General features: G+C 41.9%; 1 protein-coding gene across 1 annotated transcript in view; it reads left to right on the forward strand.

The window, feature by feature from the left end:
- Nucleotides 1-15,021, forward strand: part of ITGA9 (integrin subunit alpha 9) — a 230,381-nt gene that overhangs the window by 29,222 nt on the left and 186,138 nt on the right. The window contains exons 8-13 of the mRNA XM_055707897.1: nucleotides 2,196-2,264; nucleotides 5,502-5,639; nucleotides 7,800-7,905; nucleotides 9,351-9,445; nucleotides 12,429-12,519; nucleotides 13,070-13,115. Coding sequence (XP_055563872.1) covers nucleotides 2,196-2,264; nucleotides 5,502-5,639; nucleotides 7,800-7,905; nucleotides 9,351-9,445; nucleotides 12,429-12,519; nucleotides 13,070-13,115 — 545 coding nt within the window. The remainder of the gene's footprint in view (nucleotides 1-2,195; nucleotides 2,265-5,501; nucleotides 5,640-7,799; nucleotides 7,906-9,350; nucleotides 9,446-12,428; nucleotides 12,520-13,069; nucleotides 13,116-15,021) is intronic.

The raw sequence follows: 15,021 nt of genomic DNA on the forward strand, positions 1-15,021 counted from the left end.
TTTCGGTATTTACTTCAGGGTAGCATCTCTAATAGCATGAAAAGCCATTTACTAGGTGATTGATGTCCCTCTTAAAACTTAATAATACTTTGATGTTTAGTGGATTAGAATCTGTGTTGCTACCAGCTGTACTTAGAAATCTTGGTGATAGGCTCTTGAAAAGGAGAAAAAGAAAAAAAAAAAAGTTTTCCTGTAGGTATACATATATTTGATGTCCCAAGATGTAAGAAAGTGAGTGGCTAGTTGGAAATGGCTGGTGAGTTAGGTGTGCCTGGTGTTCCTGTACCAAGTACCCGGCTGCTATCTGGGGAACCCCGTTGAGGGTGAGCACTGTGACCCTTATACACTTCTGAACCAAAGGTGGAGAAGTGGGAACTGGAAGAAGGAGGGAAGGCTTGTAATGGATCTGCTTTTGTCCCTCTTTTTTTCAAAGTCCAGTCCTCTGGGGACCTGCTACCACTGTGTGCTTGAGCAGAGTTGTCCTGCAGCCGCCTTCCATCTTCCATGCTCCATAGGGACATGAATTGTAGCTGAGTCATACCAAGAAGGAGTGAGAGGTCTCCACTACCAGGAACACTATCCCTTGGCTTAGGAAGATTATTTTTGGTGGTAACCATGTCCCAGGGGATAGCAGTGCAAGTGGGAAAAATGGAATAAAAGTAGAGGATGAACGTGGCACATACACCTGATCTGGCATGACTAGGACACATGGAGTAGCAATGCAGTTGCTACTGAGAGGATATGTGCGTGGAAAAGATGTAGTCTCCTTTACCCAGGTGCTCTGTTAGGGCTGCTCTAATGCACCTTCCTTCCAGCCTGTTTTCTGTGTGGAACACATTTAATTTCTGTAAAAGGAGAGGGGAAAACCAGCTGCTAACATGAGTTCCATGAGAAAGCAGCTGGCCCTGCAGTTTAAAGACTGGTGCTCTAGTTACAAAAGCTCGTATTACTCTCCCTTGGCATGGGTTGTGGGTAGCAGAAACCCATGGCAAAGAGGCAGTAAGAGGTGTTGAGTACAGGACATTATGCTGAGCAGTCCTGTTGTGCTTTCCACACTCTCTAATAAGCTAATACTTTCCACTTCCCTGATAGAGAGTGATCAGCATTGTCACACCCTTTTACTGAAGGTAAAGCCAAGATTCTTAATGAAACTGAGTAATTTCTCCAAAGTCACCAAAAGTGTCATTAGTTAAGACTGATTTTGGAGCTGTGACACCTGGTTCTCGCTGCTAAACATGTCACTGCAAAACCTAGGCAGCCCTTTATACCTGGGGCAAGTGTCCACAGTGAATCTGTGCTGTGTTTTCAGCTGAAAACAGCTTTGAACTCTGTCTTACCACCTAGTAATAGCTCGCCCCATATTCAACGATATCAAGTGCTTGGCTCTGCCACCTGGCCTTGGAAGTAACGGATCCTCTGTCCTGTAAACTGCGTGAGCGCTTGCTAGGAGGGAGCCTGTCAGATGCTGGAAGATTGTAAAGGCTGACTGAGCCAGCCTTTCTGTTGAAGGGAGTCGCTTTCTACAAGCCGTGAATTTTAGATCTCAAATTGTGGTACAAGATCTGTTACTGAACTCATGTCAATACTTTTATCCCCAAGAGTTCCAGGTTAAACAGTTTCTGCTGTGCAAATGAGCAACGAGTGGACTGTTTGAATAGTTTTCTGATTTACAGATTGTTTCAGACAGAAACAGTGCAAGTGCCTTGGGTGGTCCAACTGGGATTTCTGCTCTGACCTTTGCTAAAGCATCGTGAAATTTGTAGTGCAGTACGTGCAGGCACGTGTCCTTGAGAAGGGAAGGCTGGATAAGGGAAGGGGAGCAGGGTTATGCCTTTTCAGCTTTTTCCCCTGCTCATTTCCAGGCAGTCTCCAGATGTCACTTGTTTGAGGATTGGAAAGTTGCTTTACTAGTTGCTTTTAAATACCCACATGTGCACATACACATATGCGCACTAAAAAAGTAGATGACAAGTTACTGTTCAAGCATTTCTTATGATAAGAGGCCTGTGATTCATCAGGGGAATGCGTAACTCTGTTTTGTCTTTTAAAAGAAGGCTGAGCAGTAAAGTGGTCATGAAATTGGATCTTGACACACCATGATCATGATATAGATATTATTTGGAAAGCACCAATGCCATGCCATTATGCGCTTTGTAATTAGTATTTGTTAACTTTTTTCTTTTTTCACATTTCAGGTTTATATTTTCAGAACAGACAGACGATCAGGCTCTCTAATAAAGATTTTTCAGGCTTCAGGAAAAAAGGTGAGCTTTTACATATGTGTGTTTTCTTTTAAGTAGAGAAGGTAGAAATAATGGCAGGGTCATCTCAGAGCATCATTTACATTCCACTGCTTCATGAGTTGTCAAGCAAATTCTGTTTCTTCTTATCCTCCCAGAAAAGCTAAACCTGTTGTGCAGACCAGCTGTACACCCTTTCTCCTGTAGCAGTCATGACTGCAATGTCTGCTCAATGCCCATGTGACTGAAATTAAAGCTCTTGTTGAAAATTGTTCTAGTCGTTTTCTTTAGCCTTACGCAACTGTAGCAGTGTGTTCTGAGCTGTGGGACTTGGGGTGCCAGGTGAGCCTAGATGCAGAGATTTCCTCTTAGTAGATGTTACTGGGAGATGTGGGTAGCCTGGAGCTTAGTTTAATACACAAAGCCCCAGTCTGTTTTTCTGTGTCCTGCTGTGACAGCGGGATATATTAGTTATGCTGTTTTCTGAAGGAACAGCTTCATTGCCTCAAGAGATGATGATTTCCCCTTTCCCACCATGAATCAGTTCTGCATTTTGCTGTTAGGACTGTTGTCTCAGAGATGAACTACTTTCCTCCCCCCACCCCCTCAATGAAATTTAGTGAATGCTAGTGAGATCCAGCTTCCCCCTGTGTGGTGCTGTGTTTGAATGGTGAACAGCTTGTATTCTTCGCTGTGGGCTTGCTGGAGGTGTGTTACAGGGGCAATGAAGTGGACAGTATGTCTAACTATAGGTTAATAGCAAAACAGCGTCTTTGGGAATAATACAGTGAAGAAATGATACCCCTTACCTGGGGTTGCCTGTCTTCTCCTGGAAGGAGAGGAAATACAGAAGAAAAAGGTTACTGGGGGCTTCTGGCTCTAAGAAAACCTGTCATCCTCAGAAGGATCTAAAGTGTTTGGCTGTATTATCAAGTTCAGAGTGTTAGCATATTTTGTTATTTTTCCCCAACAAAACACAGTTGCAATCTTTAAAAATGTGCCTGAAGCAGGGAAAAACTGCAAGGATGTATACCTACAAGGATGCTGTGACTTGTATTTTAGGGTCTCTCTAAAATTTGTCTTTCTCTGCTCTAGCAGAATTGCAGACAGCTTGAAAGGAAAATACCTCCCAGTTCATCCAGGGCATCTCCTGTGTTTGATTGCTTCCTGTTCATTTCTTTCCCTGTTGAGTTTTAAGTGTCCCTAAGGATGTGCTCCTGGAGAACTATTCCTCAACCTAATAAACAGAGCTATCAGGAAGTTTCCCGGTCTCAGCCAAAAACTTTCCTTTTTCAATTTAATTGTGTTAGTCTTATATGTAACTTAACTAATCAAGTATTTACATCCTTCAAGTAGTTCTAGGCTGTCCTTTCCTCCTTCTGCGTTAGCATCTCTCCTACAAATTCTCTAGAATCCTAATGAGAATTTTATTCTAAAGTGAAGGCTGTCCTAAATCATGCTTTCTTTTGGGATTGAAATACAACCAGACATGCTCAGCAATAAGCGCTGCCTGGAAATGATCTCTCACAAAATGCTGTGTCTTTCCCAGTGGTGTGAAAGTTCATTGCTCTGACATTCTTGTTAGACAGATGTTAAAAGCAGGCCAGTTTCTTCCTTCCCTTTTTTTATTGCTGGAGGGTGAACTAGGAAATCAAATGCAGACAAGAGAACAGAAAATGCAGTGCCTTGGTACAAATGTTAAGTGCACAAACTTCAGGTTCTCACAGCACCGTGAACTCACCCATGCTTCAGACATACCATGTTGTAGTTAAGTAAATAATAACCTTTCCCTGAAAACTGCCTGAATACATAGTGAAATGCTTCTCATAACTTTCGCTCCTTACCCATGAGAAATTTGTTTTAAAGCCTTAGTGGATTAAAAAACCCCAAAAAACAACAACAAATAAAAAATCCACAAGGGAACTGAAGCTACAAAATAACTGGAATCAAATGATGTTTGAGGTCTGACCTTAAACCCACACAAACACAAAAATCTGAATTACAAACTGAAACTCTATCCTTAAGTCACCCCAGTATATATATTTAGCAGCTTTTAAATCTTAAGGACTGAACAGAACAGAGTTGCTGCTGCCCATCTCCTAGCATGCCCAGTAGCTCTGGCTCGTGCATCTAAACTTACCAGGCCTGGAAGGCAGTGGGTCAGAGATCCACAATGAGGAATGTAAAAGCATGCAAGAAATGTGATTCATTCTTTTTAACCTAAATAATTATTTCGGTAACCTCAATTTTTCCTGCTACGTAAACAGCTTTCAGTTTCAAATAAGAAGCGGTATCTTTCCAATTTTCCTGTGGAAGCTGCTTTTAATTTTGAGACTATGGTTTGTACTTACTCTCAAAGAGTATGCCTTGTAGTACCTTAGCAGAAGTGAATGAAATAAGGGTGGAATAACACTCTTGCTTTTGGTTTCCTCTTTGTGTTTGAATGTGTTTTCAAATTTGTAATGTGAATGCTGGCTGGGAAATTGTTAGCATTTACTGTTAACCCATATAAAAAAATATGTAATGAAATTTATTTCTTAAATTTAAGCAATTAACTTTTATCAAGTAATAATAACTGGAGATTGAAAGTGGCTTAAGTTTTTTTGTGTGTCAACTGGAAAGCTTTTATTGGAAGTCTTTTTGTGTCACCTTACCTGCCTGTACATGAGAGGAAAGGCTATGATCAAACCCCATAACTGGTACCGCTATTTGAAGGTGACGGATACAAACAGATACAAATAGAGCAGGGGAAGATAGTCCACAATAGAGGTAATTTTAGATGCCTCTTTTCATGGGTACCCTACCCCTCGCCTATTTTTCTTTTTTCTTTTCTTTATTTGTTTAAGGTATTCCCAGAAGATCTGTGGTACCCAACTTCAAGTCTCTTTAGGAAGTCTGGCACTGGGCATGAATAATCACTAGCCAGGTCTTAGTTTGGGAAACTTATTTCACATATTCCTGGTTTTAAGCTTTTGACAAGTGAAAGCTAGTCTAAGCAATCTCTTTAAGTGTCTCACTTAAGCATGGCCCAGGATATAAGTTTTATTCTGTTGGTAAAACAACCAAGCTGATGCAGTGTTACAGTGAAGTGTTTAATTCCTGCCAGATTATCCCCTAAGCTTTCTCTGTAGGACTACTTGTGAATGATAAAGCAGCAAGTCATCGATTTTTAAAAAAAAAAAAAAAAAAGCAAGCCTAAATGATTTCCTCCTGTGTGTGGGCAGATACTGAATGCTTTGTTGTGACTCGGCTTGGTTACAGATGGGCTCTTACTTTGGCTCCTCCTTATGTGCAGTTGATCTGAACTCTGACGGGTTGTCAGACCTGCTGGTCGGAGCACCTATGTTTTCTGAGATCAGAGATGAGGGTCAAGTCACAGTCTATATCAACAGAGGAAACGTGAGTATGTACAGGAGATGACTTGGTAAGGGATGAGGGTGTGGGTCTGGGCAGGGTAACGCTAATGTCTTTCCAGCACTGCCTGGTGAAACTTGATGTCTCAAATAGTTGGGCTCTGGAGGTCTCTGGCAGAGGATGAAGTCACGGAAAACTCATCTGGTATCGTGGTTTCCCATATGCCAGCCCACATTTATCACAGAGCTGTGAATCTTTCGAGGAGGTCTGGGCAAGTTTCTGGTTTTGTGTTGAAACTTGGTGGTATTTGTGGCTTTACATGAATTTGATGCCAAACCCAAGTAAGACTCAGCAGCTTTGACTGAGTTTCCTTTGTGTTTTGGGTGGTCATTAGGACCTACAAATTAGAACACAAATGTCTGGGGATTTAGGAGACCTTGTGGAGAAAAATCAGAGATTGAATTCGTGTTATATTTACATTATCCCCCACAGATCGACTTCAGGGGAAGTTCCTATCAGCTGGAACTGTTGAATTTCACATGACCCAACAACAGTGTTGGAGAAGTCTGAACTTACTTGCATGGGCAAAACAAGATCATTCTCATGTTGTATTTATAGGAAAACAATGGGGTCTTACATCTTATTAAATATTTAATAATTGTTCATGTCCCAAACCTGCTGTCTCAAAGAAGTTGTTATGGACTAAAATGAAACTTGTTGGTTTCATCAGTATCTTGTGAACTTTGATGTATGGAGTTTGTTTATGCTGGACTTAACATTCACCACAAGTCTGACAGGCAGCATTTGGGAGACTTCAGAATTGCTTTTCGTGTAATTTTATTTTCTGTTATCACTTCTCCTTTAAAGGAGCTTTACTGTTTCAGTTTGATCCGCAGGCTCTCCCAGTTCTTATACTGAAGTGTTGCTGCTGGGCCCTCAGGCCAAGCAAATAGCCCACATTTCCTGCTCACAGTGAGAGTGTGTATAAGTTATTTATCTTTTTTAATAAAACAGCCAAGAAGCTAGCAGGAGTTTCTTATGCTCCTGCAGCAAGAATTACTTACAGCAGCAATGGTTTGCAGGACTGTGGGTTTCATTTTGGGACTTGGACATTTCAAACTGTTTCATACTGCAAGCACCATTGCTTAAGAAGTCATTGCAGCCGATCAGAGCAAACTGCATTGTAATACAAGCATGCATAGTCATACTAGATTTAATACACTTATATTTTGCCCTTCCCTGTGAGGACTGCAAAGAAAGGAGTTGCACATACAGGCCTGCCTGTCTCCTCTCTGTTGTGTTTCAATTTCATTATGTGGGATTTTCTTAAAGTCAGCAACTCCCTGCAGCCAAGAAAAAGATTTTATTACATGTTCCAGAGGGCAGTTTACTCTCATTCACAAAGGAAGCAAAACCAAACCAAAACAACCCTTGAGGTGGGTACAAAGTTGGATTGCATAACTAAATGTTGTTTTCTTGTGGAAATGTTCCTTTCCCCTTGAGGGAAGACTGCAAGAAACTAAAGCTTATGTATCTGACCAGAAACTGGGTGGTCAAGAAATACCAGATCCATATAAGGCTTCTCATGGCATAGGAGTACAAAGCTACTTTATTCTGAACTTTCCTCTGAATGTTTATTTCATTGAATCTCTTTTCTTATTCTTAATTTCAGAAGGCTTTGGGGGGACTTTGCTTTAATCCCTCTGTCCAATACTTAAAGAGTTTTCAAATCCAATTGCCCAAATGTTCTTTGCTTAGGGGAGAATTCTCCTCAACTCATTGGAGTTTAGCTGAATAAGCCTGGACTGAGGATTTCACTCCTCAGATGTAATCTGCCAGCAGAACAAACTCTGGGCTGTTACGTTTTAGGCATCTGGAAACCTTCATGAGCTCACCAAGCCCTATGACTGCTTTTAGTTACATCATTGGGTTATCATTTAGTTAAATTAGCATTTTAGTTGTATCACTCGTGTGCTTCTTCACCCCCCTGCCCCACCTCCCTTAAAACAAAAAGACAGAAGGTTAAACATCCAAATAAATACTATTTCTAGCACCCAGGTGATCCATGTGTAGTGAGGGTGAGAGCTAGGCTGCAGCTCTGCCCCAGCTGCTTCCCACAGTGCATGGGCACGTCCCGTGGGAAAGCTCACCTCATCCAGGGCTTGCACCGTTTCCCTGACACTGTTTTTATTTCCTGCTTGCTAGGGAGTGCTGGAAGAGCAGCTTGTCCTGGACGGTGACAGCGCCTACAACGCACACTTTGGGGAGAGCATGGCTGCCCTTGGTGACATTGATGATGATGGCTTCCCAGGTTGGTGTGCTTTCTTCCTGGGATGTTTCTTTGGAAATGCCAGCAGGACTGGCAGCACTGCCAGTCTGCTTGCATGGCTGGGTGCTATGTGGCATCTATTGCTCCTCCAAACCCTGGACTTGCACAAAGGTTATATGTGCTTGTGTAGGATTTGTCTGCAAAAGTCTTTTGTAACTGATTGTCCTTGAGGTGGGTTTAGTTCATGTCCTTGCAGCTTGCACCCCAATCTCATTAACACTGCATTGCTTTCCTTGCCTGTTGCATTTTCTTCTTCCCTGTATGGTTTATAAAAGGCTTTAGATACCCACAACCTAAACAAAACTTATGTCTGACTTCTTTCTTCTTTCCCATTTCCTTATGTCTTCAAGCCTTTCCAGTTTTGTTGACCTAATCACGTTTCTTAGCATGATGTGTAATTTAGAAGTAGCTTCTCAGTCTTGATAGCATGTACTCTATTAATAATTTCTCTCTTTGCTTTATTCTATCTCTGCTCCTTTTGAAGGCTACTTGGTGTGAGGCCCGATGCTGTGATAGCAATAGGTGAGAGCAAAGTGTTGACGCTGGCACCTTTCTGCCCTGATTTCTGGCAGTGCAGATTAAGGACTTCCAAACAAAGGATGACTTACTCTGTGTGCCTGAATTGATTTTTTCCAGCCCACTCAGGGCATGGTAGCCCATTAAGCCTAATCCAAACGTTGCAGATTGCCCTCACAGATGGTAGGCATGCTCTTGCTCTGCACCTGGACATGCATTTTTGTGTTCTTGCTGCTTCTTGTGGGTCGACTGTGATGGAGAGAGAGCAGAGTGTGTTGAATCAGTCCGTGGCTATGAAGCCATTGGGAAGAGTTTAATGTTAGCAGCTGTGTAGTCACTAGATCCGACGAAGAGAGGAGAATGGGAGGTGGGAGCACTCTTTCTGCAGGAGTTTGCAGTTAAATGGGATCAAATGTAATTTGAAAGTGCACCCTCAGCAGCCTTTTTTTCTTCCTGCCTATCCATTTGATATACCCAGCCTCATTCTGGAGCCTTGGATTTTCAAGCAAACTTAATATAATACTACAATAAATGTTTTGCCAATGCTGTCTTGGTTCACAAAGCTGGTGTTGCCCTGGGTTGGAGATTTTGATATGAAAGGATTCTAAAATAACTTTTTGATCATGGTTGCTAGTTAATTAACACATTTTCATAACAAGCACATTTCTAATTAGGCACAGCAGAGCCACATGCATGTGCAAATTCGTATACATTTGTGGGTTTTTTTAAGTTTATCTTAACATGAGTTCTTCCTTAAATCAAACAGTTCCTCCTAGCCAGGTTCACGTGAGCTGCTGATCATCTTTGTCATGGGGAGTTATTTTCCTATGGATAGCTGGCTTCTAAAATTGGGAGAAATTTGGATTAATGGAATGAATTATGAAATGTTTATAATCTGTACTGTTCTACAGATGTTGCCATTGGAGCACCTAAGGAGGATAACTACATAGGAGCAGTGTACATCTACCATGGGGATGCCAATGGTATCGTACCTCAGTATTCTATGGTATGTGACGTTGTTGTTTATGATACCTATCTGAAGTCGCTTTCCCAGGGCCTGCAGAAATAAACCATACTTAGGGGTCCCTTTATGGGTAGCTTTGTCATAGCTCTACATTCTTTTCTCAGTCCTGTGTGAAGGTGGCTTCTCCCGATGTTTTTCAATATCTATGCTTGTAGGGTAAAGTTATGTTAGTCAGAAGATATTTTTCGCTATCTTTTGTTATAGCTATCAGCTGTAGCTTCCTTTTTGAAGCAAATAAAGTCTTAGGGTTTGACTGTCAGTTTCTAGAAATAATACTGCCGCAGAGAAGAAGTTAAAACATGGAGACGTTGAGCATACAAATTATGGAGAGCCCAGTGGGGAGTTAGGAGGCTGCATTTTCTTCCTGCAGAAGCAGGCTTAGTGAGAAGGAAGAGGTAGTCAGTTTTCTTTTGTGCCCTGCAGAAGCCTCTTTACCCATCTTGTTGGCCTCCTCCTTGCGATGTGACAATGTATCACAAGGCCGTTCTTGGGTGCCATTCCCCTAACCGTTACTGTGAAGTGAAGTCTCAGCTGGGATATGCTATAGCATCTTGTGCAGAGATGACACAGTGCAATTTAGCTGCTGTAGCCAGGCGGTAGAGAAGATTAATTTTGTGCTCATGCTGCCCAACATGTGTCCCCTGGTTTCTGTCTAGCATGTTTCTTTTTTTCAGGGAGCCTGAATATTCCCTCCTTCCATGTGTTTGAAGTTCTGGTTGTTTTGTTTTGTTTCTGGGTGGGATCCTTCATGGTAAATCATTTTAAGAAGAATTAAAGAGTTTAGTGGTTATATTGGAGACTCTTCTAACAGTCCATAGAAGTTTAGTCCTTCTTCCTTTGACCGTGTATATGCCATGTGCTGCTTTTTAGAAAAAAAAAAGATGTTGAATGACTTTCTGGATATTTCTGAAATGCATTACTGTGTGGCATGTGGAGGTTTCTGCCCATTTCTTGCTGTTCTTCTCTGGCTGTTGGAAAACCTGGAGATTTCCAATTCTTGCTGAAAAGGGTCAGATTTTTATCTTTTTTTCGTCATTCATGGGAAAATTTTACAGTTTTGAATGAGGCTAGATCAGCAGGTGGGAAGTGAAACGTCCGGCTTGCAATCTCTCCCTCCCCACTGGACCAAGGCCAGCAGACATAGTGTTTGCCTCTCTGCTTGGTCAGTGGGACAAAGCCCAGCTTGAGAAGGTGGCAGAGTACTGTGGTCATTGACTCTTGATACCATTCCTTTTATTGTCCCCTGGCCTGAGGCAGCTGAGGGGGCACCACTTACGGGCAGTGTCTCAGTGCCATTTCCCAGTGTGTGCTGCAGGGCACCAGGCGCACCACCAGTTCATCTCCCATGTGCAATCAAAAAAGCTGTGTAACAATCCAGCTCTTTACCTGCCTGCCCTGGAGTTGAACCCAGAGGTGAAAGACGTTTTGTATCTTATTACTATACTCCTGAGCCATCTTAATGCCTTGGATTTCCTTTTTTAAATAAGCTGAGAGGTGAAGGGGGACTGCAGGGTATATGTTTTCACCCTTTTCACTTTGTGTCCTCTCCTTCATCATTTAAATTGCTGATCAATGTTGTTCCCTCACGTCCCTTCAGCAGCTTTAGTGGTGGCTTTGAGCAGGAGCAGCTTAATTGGCCTTGTGGCCTGCTGTTTTCATTCATGGCACTTAAAAGCAGAGCAGCATTATACCTCTGCCTTCTAGGCCATAATAGCCTGCAGATGTCCACTGGGATGTCTGCAGGCGGGATTTACCACCCTGACTGGGACCCCCCAAAAATGTGAATGTATCGAGTGTAATGTGGGGAGGAAGTTACTTCCAGTTGTCTTAATCTTATCTGCCCACAAGTAGGAAAAGGACATCTGTACACGGTGAAGCACTGGCTTCCCTTTTAACTGGTTGTCAGGACTGCAGGATATCTTTCTTCCCCTCAACTTGCCTTTTTTTTCCCCATGAATTTCCTGTCTGACCTTTTGTCCAATATTATGTCCTTTTATGGGAGGGCCAGGAAAAGCTGGTTGCATGTCACAAGCTGTGGAGCACCACCAACAGCCTCAAAATTACTTCATGGGATAGGTTTCCTCTGTCTGTAACTTCTGCAGTCAGATGTCGGTTTGAGTTCAGGTCTTCCACTGGTGGCCCAGCATAATGAATGAGAGCTGGGATACATCTGATTGCCTTCTTAGAAAATGAGATTTTGATATATTAATTTGCTTCAGACAAAGGTGTTTGCAATTCAAAACGTTTAGATAATGTTTTTGTTTTAGTAATTAAGAAAAAAAAAAAGAAGCTATGTTAGAAGTTAATTAATCTTTGAGTTGGGGAGGCAGAAATGAGATGCAGCTTCCAAACTGACACAAAATACTGCATAATAGCTGATGGAAACCAGAATTTCCAAGTGGGATGAAAATTAATCATTTTGATTTTGAGTATGCTGGCAAACTCTGTGCAAAGGAATGGCTGTGCAGGATTTTCTGTTTCAATTAATCATTAATTTTGTGAAGATGCCATTAAAACTTTTATTTACAGAAATAAAGGTAATGCAGAGAAAAAAAAAAAAGTGAGAAAATCTCTAGGGTGCAGTTAAATTTCCTCCCCGCCCCTCCCGCAAGAAATCTGTTTGATGTGTTCTTTATTTTGCTTGGGTCTGCATGAGGGTTGTAATGCAGGTGTGTTTTTTACTCCCAGTCAACACTGGCCTCCTCCTAGCCCAGAGCAGAAGGGCTTCCTGCAGTCAACAGCCTTCCTGCTCAGGGCTGCGTGGGTGCAGTGTGAGCCTGCAGATGTGTGGCACTTCCAGCCCATGGAAAAGAGCCCCGGTGACCATGAAAATAGGGCTTGAAGGTTTTGGAGGGTTTGTGGTTTTGGGTTGTGGTTGGGTTTTTTTGTTTGTTTGGGGTTTTTTACTTTATTGAAGGATGCTTTGTGTTACTGACTGATTTCTCTCCCGTGTTTTCTGCTGCAGAAGCTGTCTGGGCAAACAATAAACCCGATGCTGCGCATGTTTGGCCAGTCCATATCAGGGGGAGTTGATATGGATAGCAATGGTTATCCAGGTATGTCTGCTGCTCTGGCAGTGAGAGTACTAGGGAAATGCGACCACAGGATAGAAAAGAGCAGAGGTGATCATTTTCAGGTTGCTGGTTCCTACCATTGTGGGAAGCCAATGAAGCTGAGCATTTTCTTTCCTTTTCCCTTTGTTATTTGAAGCTCTTGGTAAGAATTTGAGCTGATTGCTTAATTCAGGTGTTTGGGGAGTCATGATGAAGGACCAAGATATTAAAGTAGAAAATTTCAGTATCTGGCCAAGGTTGTAAGTTTCTTGGAAGCTACTCAGTCATGATGACAATGTTTTAAAAAATAATGTAGACAATAATATAATAGTAATAATCAAAATCAAACAGTGAAGTAGAAGTGAAGTAAAATCACAGATCTAATTCTCCAGTTATAATACTTATGACATAATTATATTTGAAGGGACCAACTGGCTGATTTAAGTCAGAAAAATGCTTTTTTTAGATATATGCTCAGCAATTTAGCGACTGTTTTGAGCCAACTGCATTCTGTGCCTCCTTTGTAACTGCCTCAATATTATAAAAATTTCAGATATGACTGTTGGAGCCTTCTTGTCAGACAATGTGGTACTTCTGAGGTGAGATGAACATCTTTTTCATCTGCTGTTGTCTTCTCTTTGTCTGTTTTCTGTTTATATCTTTTGTGGTCTGAGTCCTCCACCACTCCAGTTTTCTCCCTAAGTTACTGTGGTCAGAAGCAGCAAGCTGGATTACTTTTTAAGTAGAACCTTAGACACGGATGATGTCAAGTAATGTACAACCTAATTTAAACAGCATAGCAAGGGATGGCAATACATAGGACTCCCAAGACTATGAAGAAAACAAAGGGTTAGAGCCAGAAGGAGATGTGTTGCATCTCAGTGCCTCTTTAGAAAGGTTGCTCTGAATTTATAAGCAGGCTTTTTTATTGTTCATACATTTACATAAAGTAAATAAAATATGATTTAAGGGAATGCAGTTGAGTAAAAAGCCAGCTGTATATGATGCCAGGAGTAATTTTGCAAGTTATAATGGGATGCAGAATGAAATGGGAGTCTTCAGGGAAATGAAATACAGGGACATTTTCAATGCACACAGGATTTGGGGTGCTGTTTCGGGTATATGAGTTAAGTGCAATTGCTTGTTTCATCTGATGGAGAGAGGTGTGACAGTTTGGTTCACCAGATTATGCAAGTGGAGAGTTAGAGTAGGAGCAGGCTTGAGATACGCAGACCTGGGGAAGAGAACAGGAAGTTTGTATTATGCCAGTAGCGCTGTTGTTACACTTGTTAATATTTAATGGAAAAATCCTGTCAATACCTAGATGTCACTAGGGACTCCTTTATCTCATTGGAAGACACAGGGGTGTGGTGAGACGGGCAAGACAAATGCTGGAGCTGCAGAATGGATGTGCCAGCCTGCTTTCTTGTTCAAGGCAGGAAAAACTTGGCTCTGTTTCCATTTGAATCTGTGAAACAAAACAAAAACAAAAAGGAGGGAGTGGAAGAAGTGCTCTTGATGATCAGTGTGGCAGGTGGTCAAGTCTTCTGAAGAGTTTTCTCTTCCTTCATCGTGCACAGCCAGTTGCTGCTTCTGTGAAAAGGTGTGCCATGCCCCAGATGGGATCTTGCAACCCTGTATCTCTGAAACTACTAGAAAGAAAACTGTGCATTTTTCTCTGGCATTACTGTTACTTGGGGGGTGGGGGTGGAATCTGAAAGGCTTGCTGTGATGTTTAAAACAACATGCATCACAACAGCATGGTGACCTCTGTCCACGTGTTCAGTCATGCTTGTGCATTTCAGAGGAAATTAACACATTACCAACTGACTTTGTGGGCAGCCTGATTAATTGCTGCTACTGGCGATTTACATGTGTCCTTCTTGCTGTTTAGATTCAGATTAGGATAAAGAAATAAGTTTTGGGGTTTTTTCCTCACCCTTACCCTTCCAGAAGCCTTTGTGAAGTCCTTTAGCCAAAACCAACACATGTTTTGCCAAGTGACATTAAAGGCTTTGGTGGAAGCCGCGGTGACTTGGGGTGGATCGTTGTTGTATTGCTCGTGTGTGTGTATGGCCATTTGACAGATGCATTGGGTGTTTTTTTTCCCAGTGAATAACCAAGTGAGCTAATGTTAAGGAAAAATCACACAGTGCAACATGGCTGGAGAAGTATTGTTTTTTTAGATCAGTTATAGCATTTACTCTTTTACGTCTCCCCAAGCATTTGGAAAGAGGTTTTTTTGAAGGTGTGAAATGATCCAAGGAAGCTCACTCTCTTTCCTCCTTTTCTTCTCCCCCTTCCCCCGCCTCTCTATATATTTCTAGAGTTAGTATTTATCTTCGTCCTCCATCTGAAAATGTGAACTTGCACTGTTATTTCAGCTTGTGGTAAAATAGTCCAAGCAGCTGTCTTACAGATTGATGTGAATCTTGTTCCACTCAATATGAATTAGGTGTAACCATAGCCCCCACTCTCTTCTCCCCCCTCTCCCCTGCCTCCGAA

This window comes from Falco cherrug, chromosome 4 (genome assembly GCF_023634085.1).
Source record: "Falco cherrug isolate bFalChe1 chromosome 4, bFalChe1.pri, whole genome shotgun sequence".
Lineage (NCBI taxonomy): Eukaryota > Metazoa > Chordata > Aves > Falconiformes > Falconidae > Falco > Falco cherrug.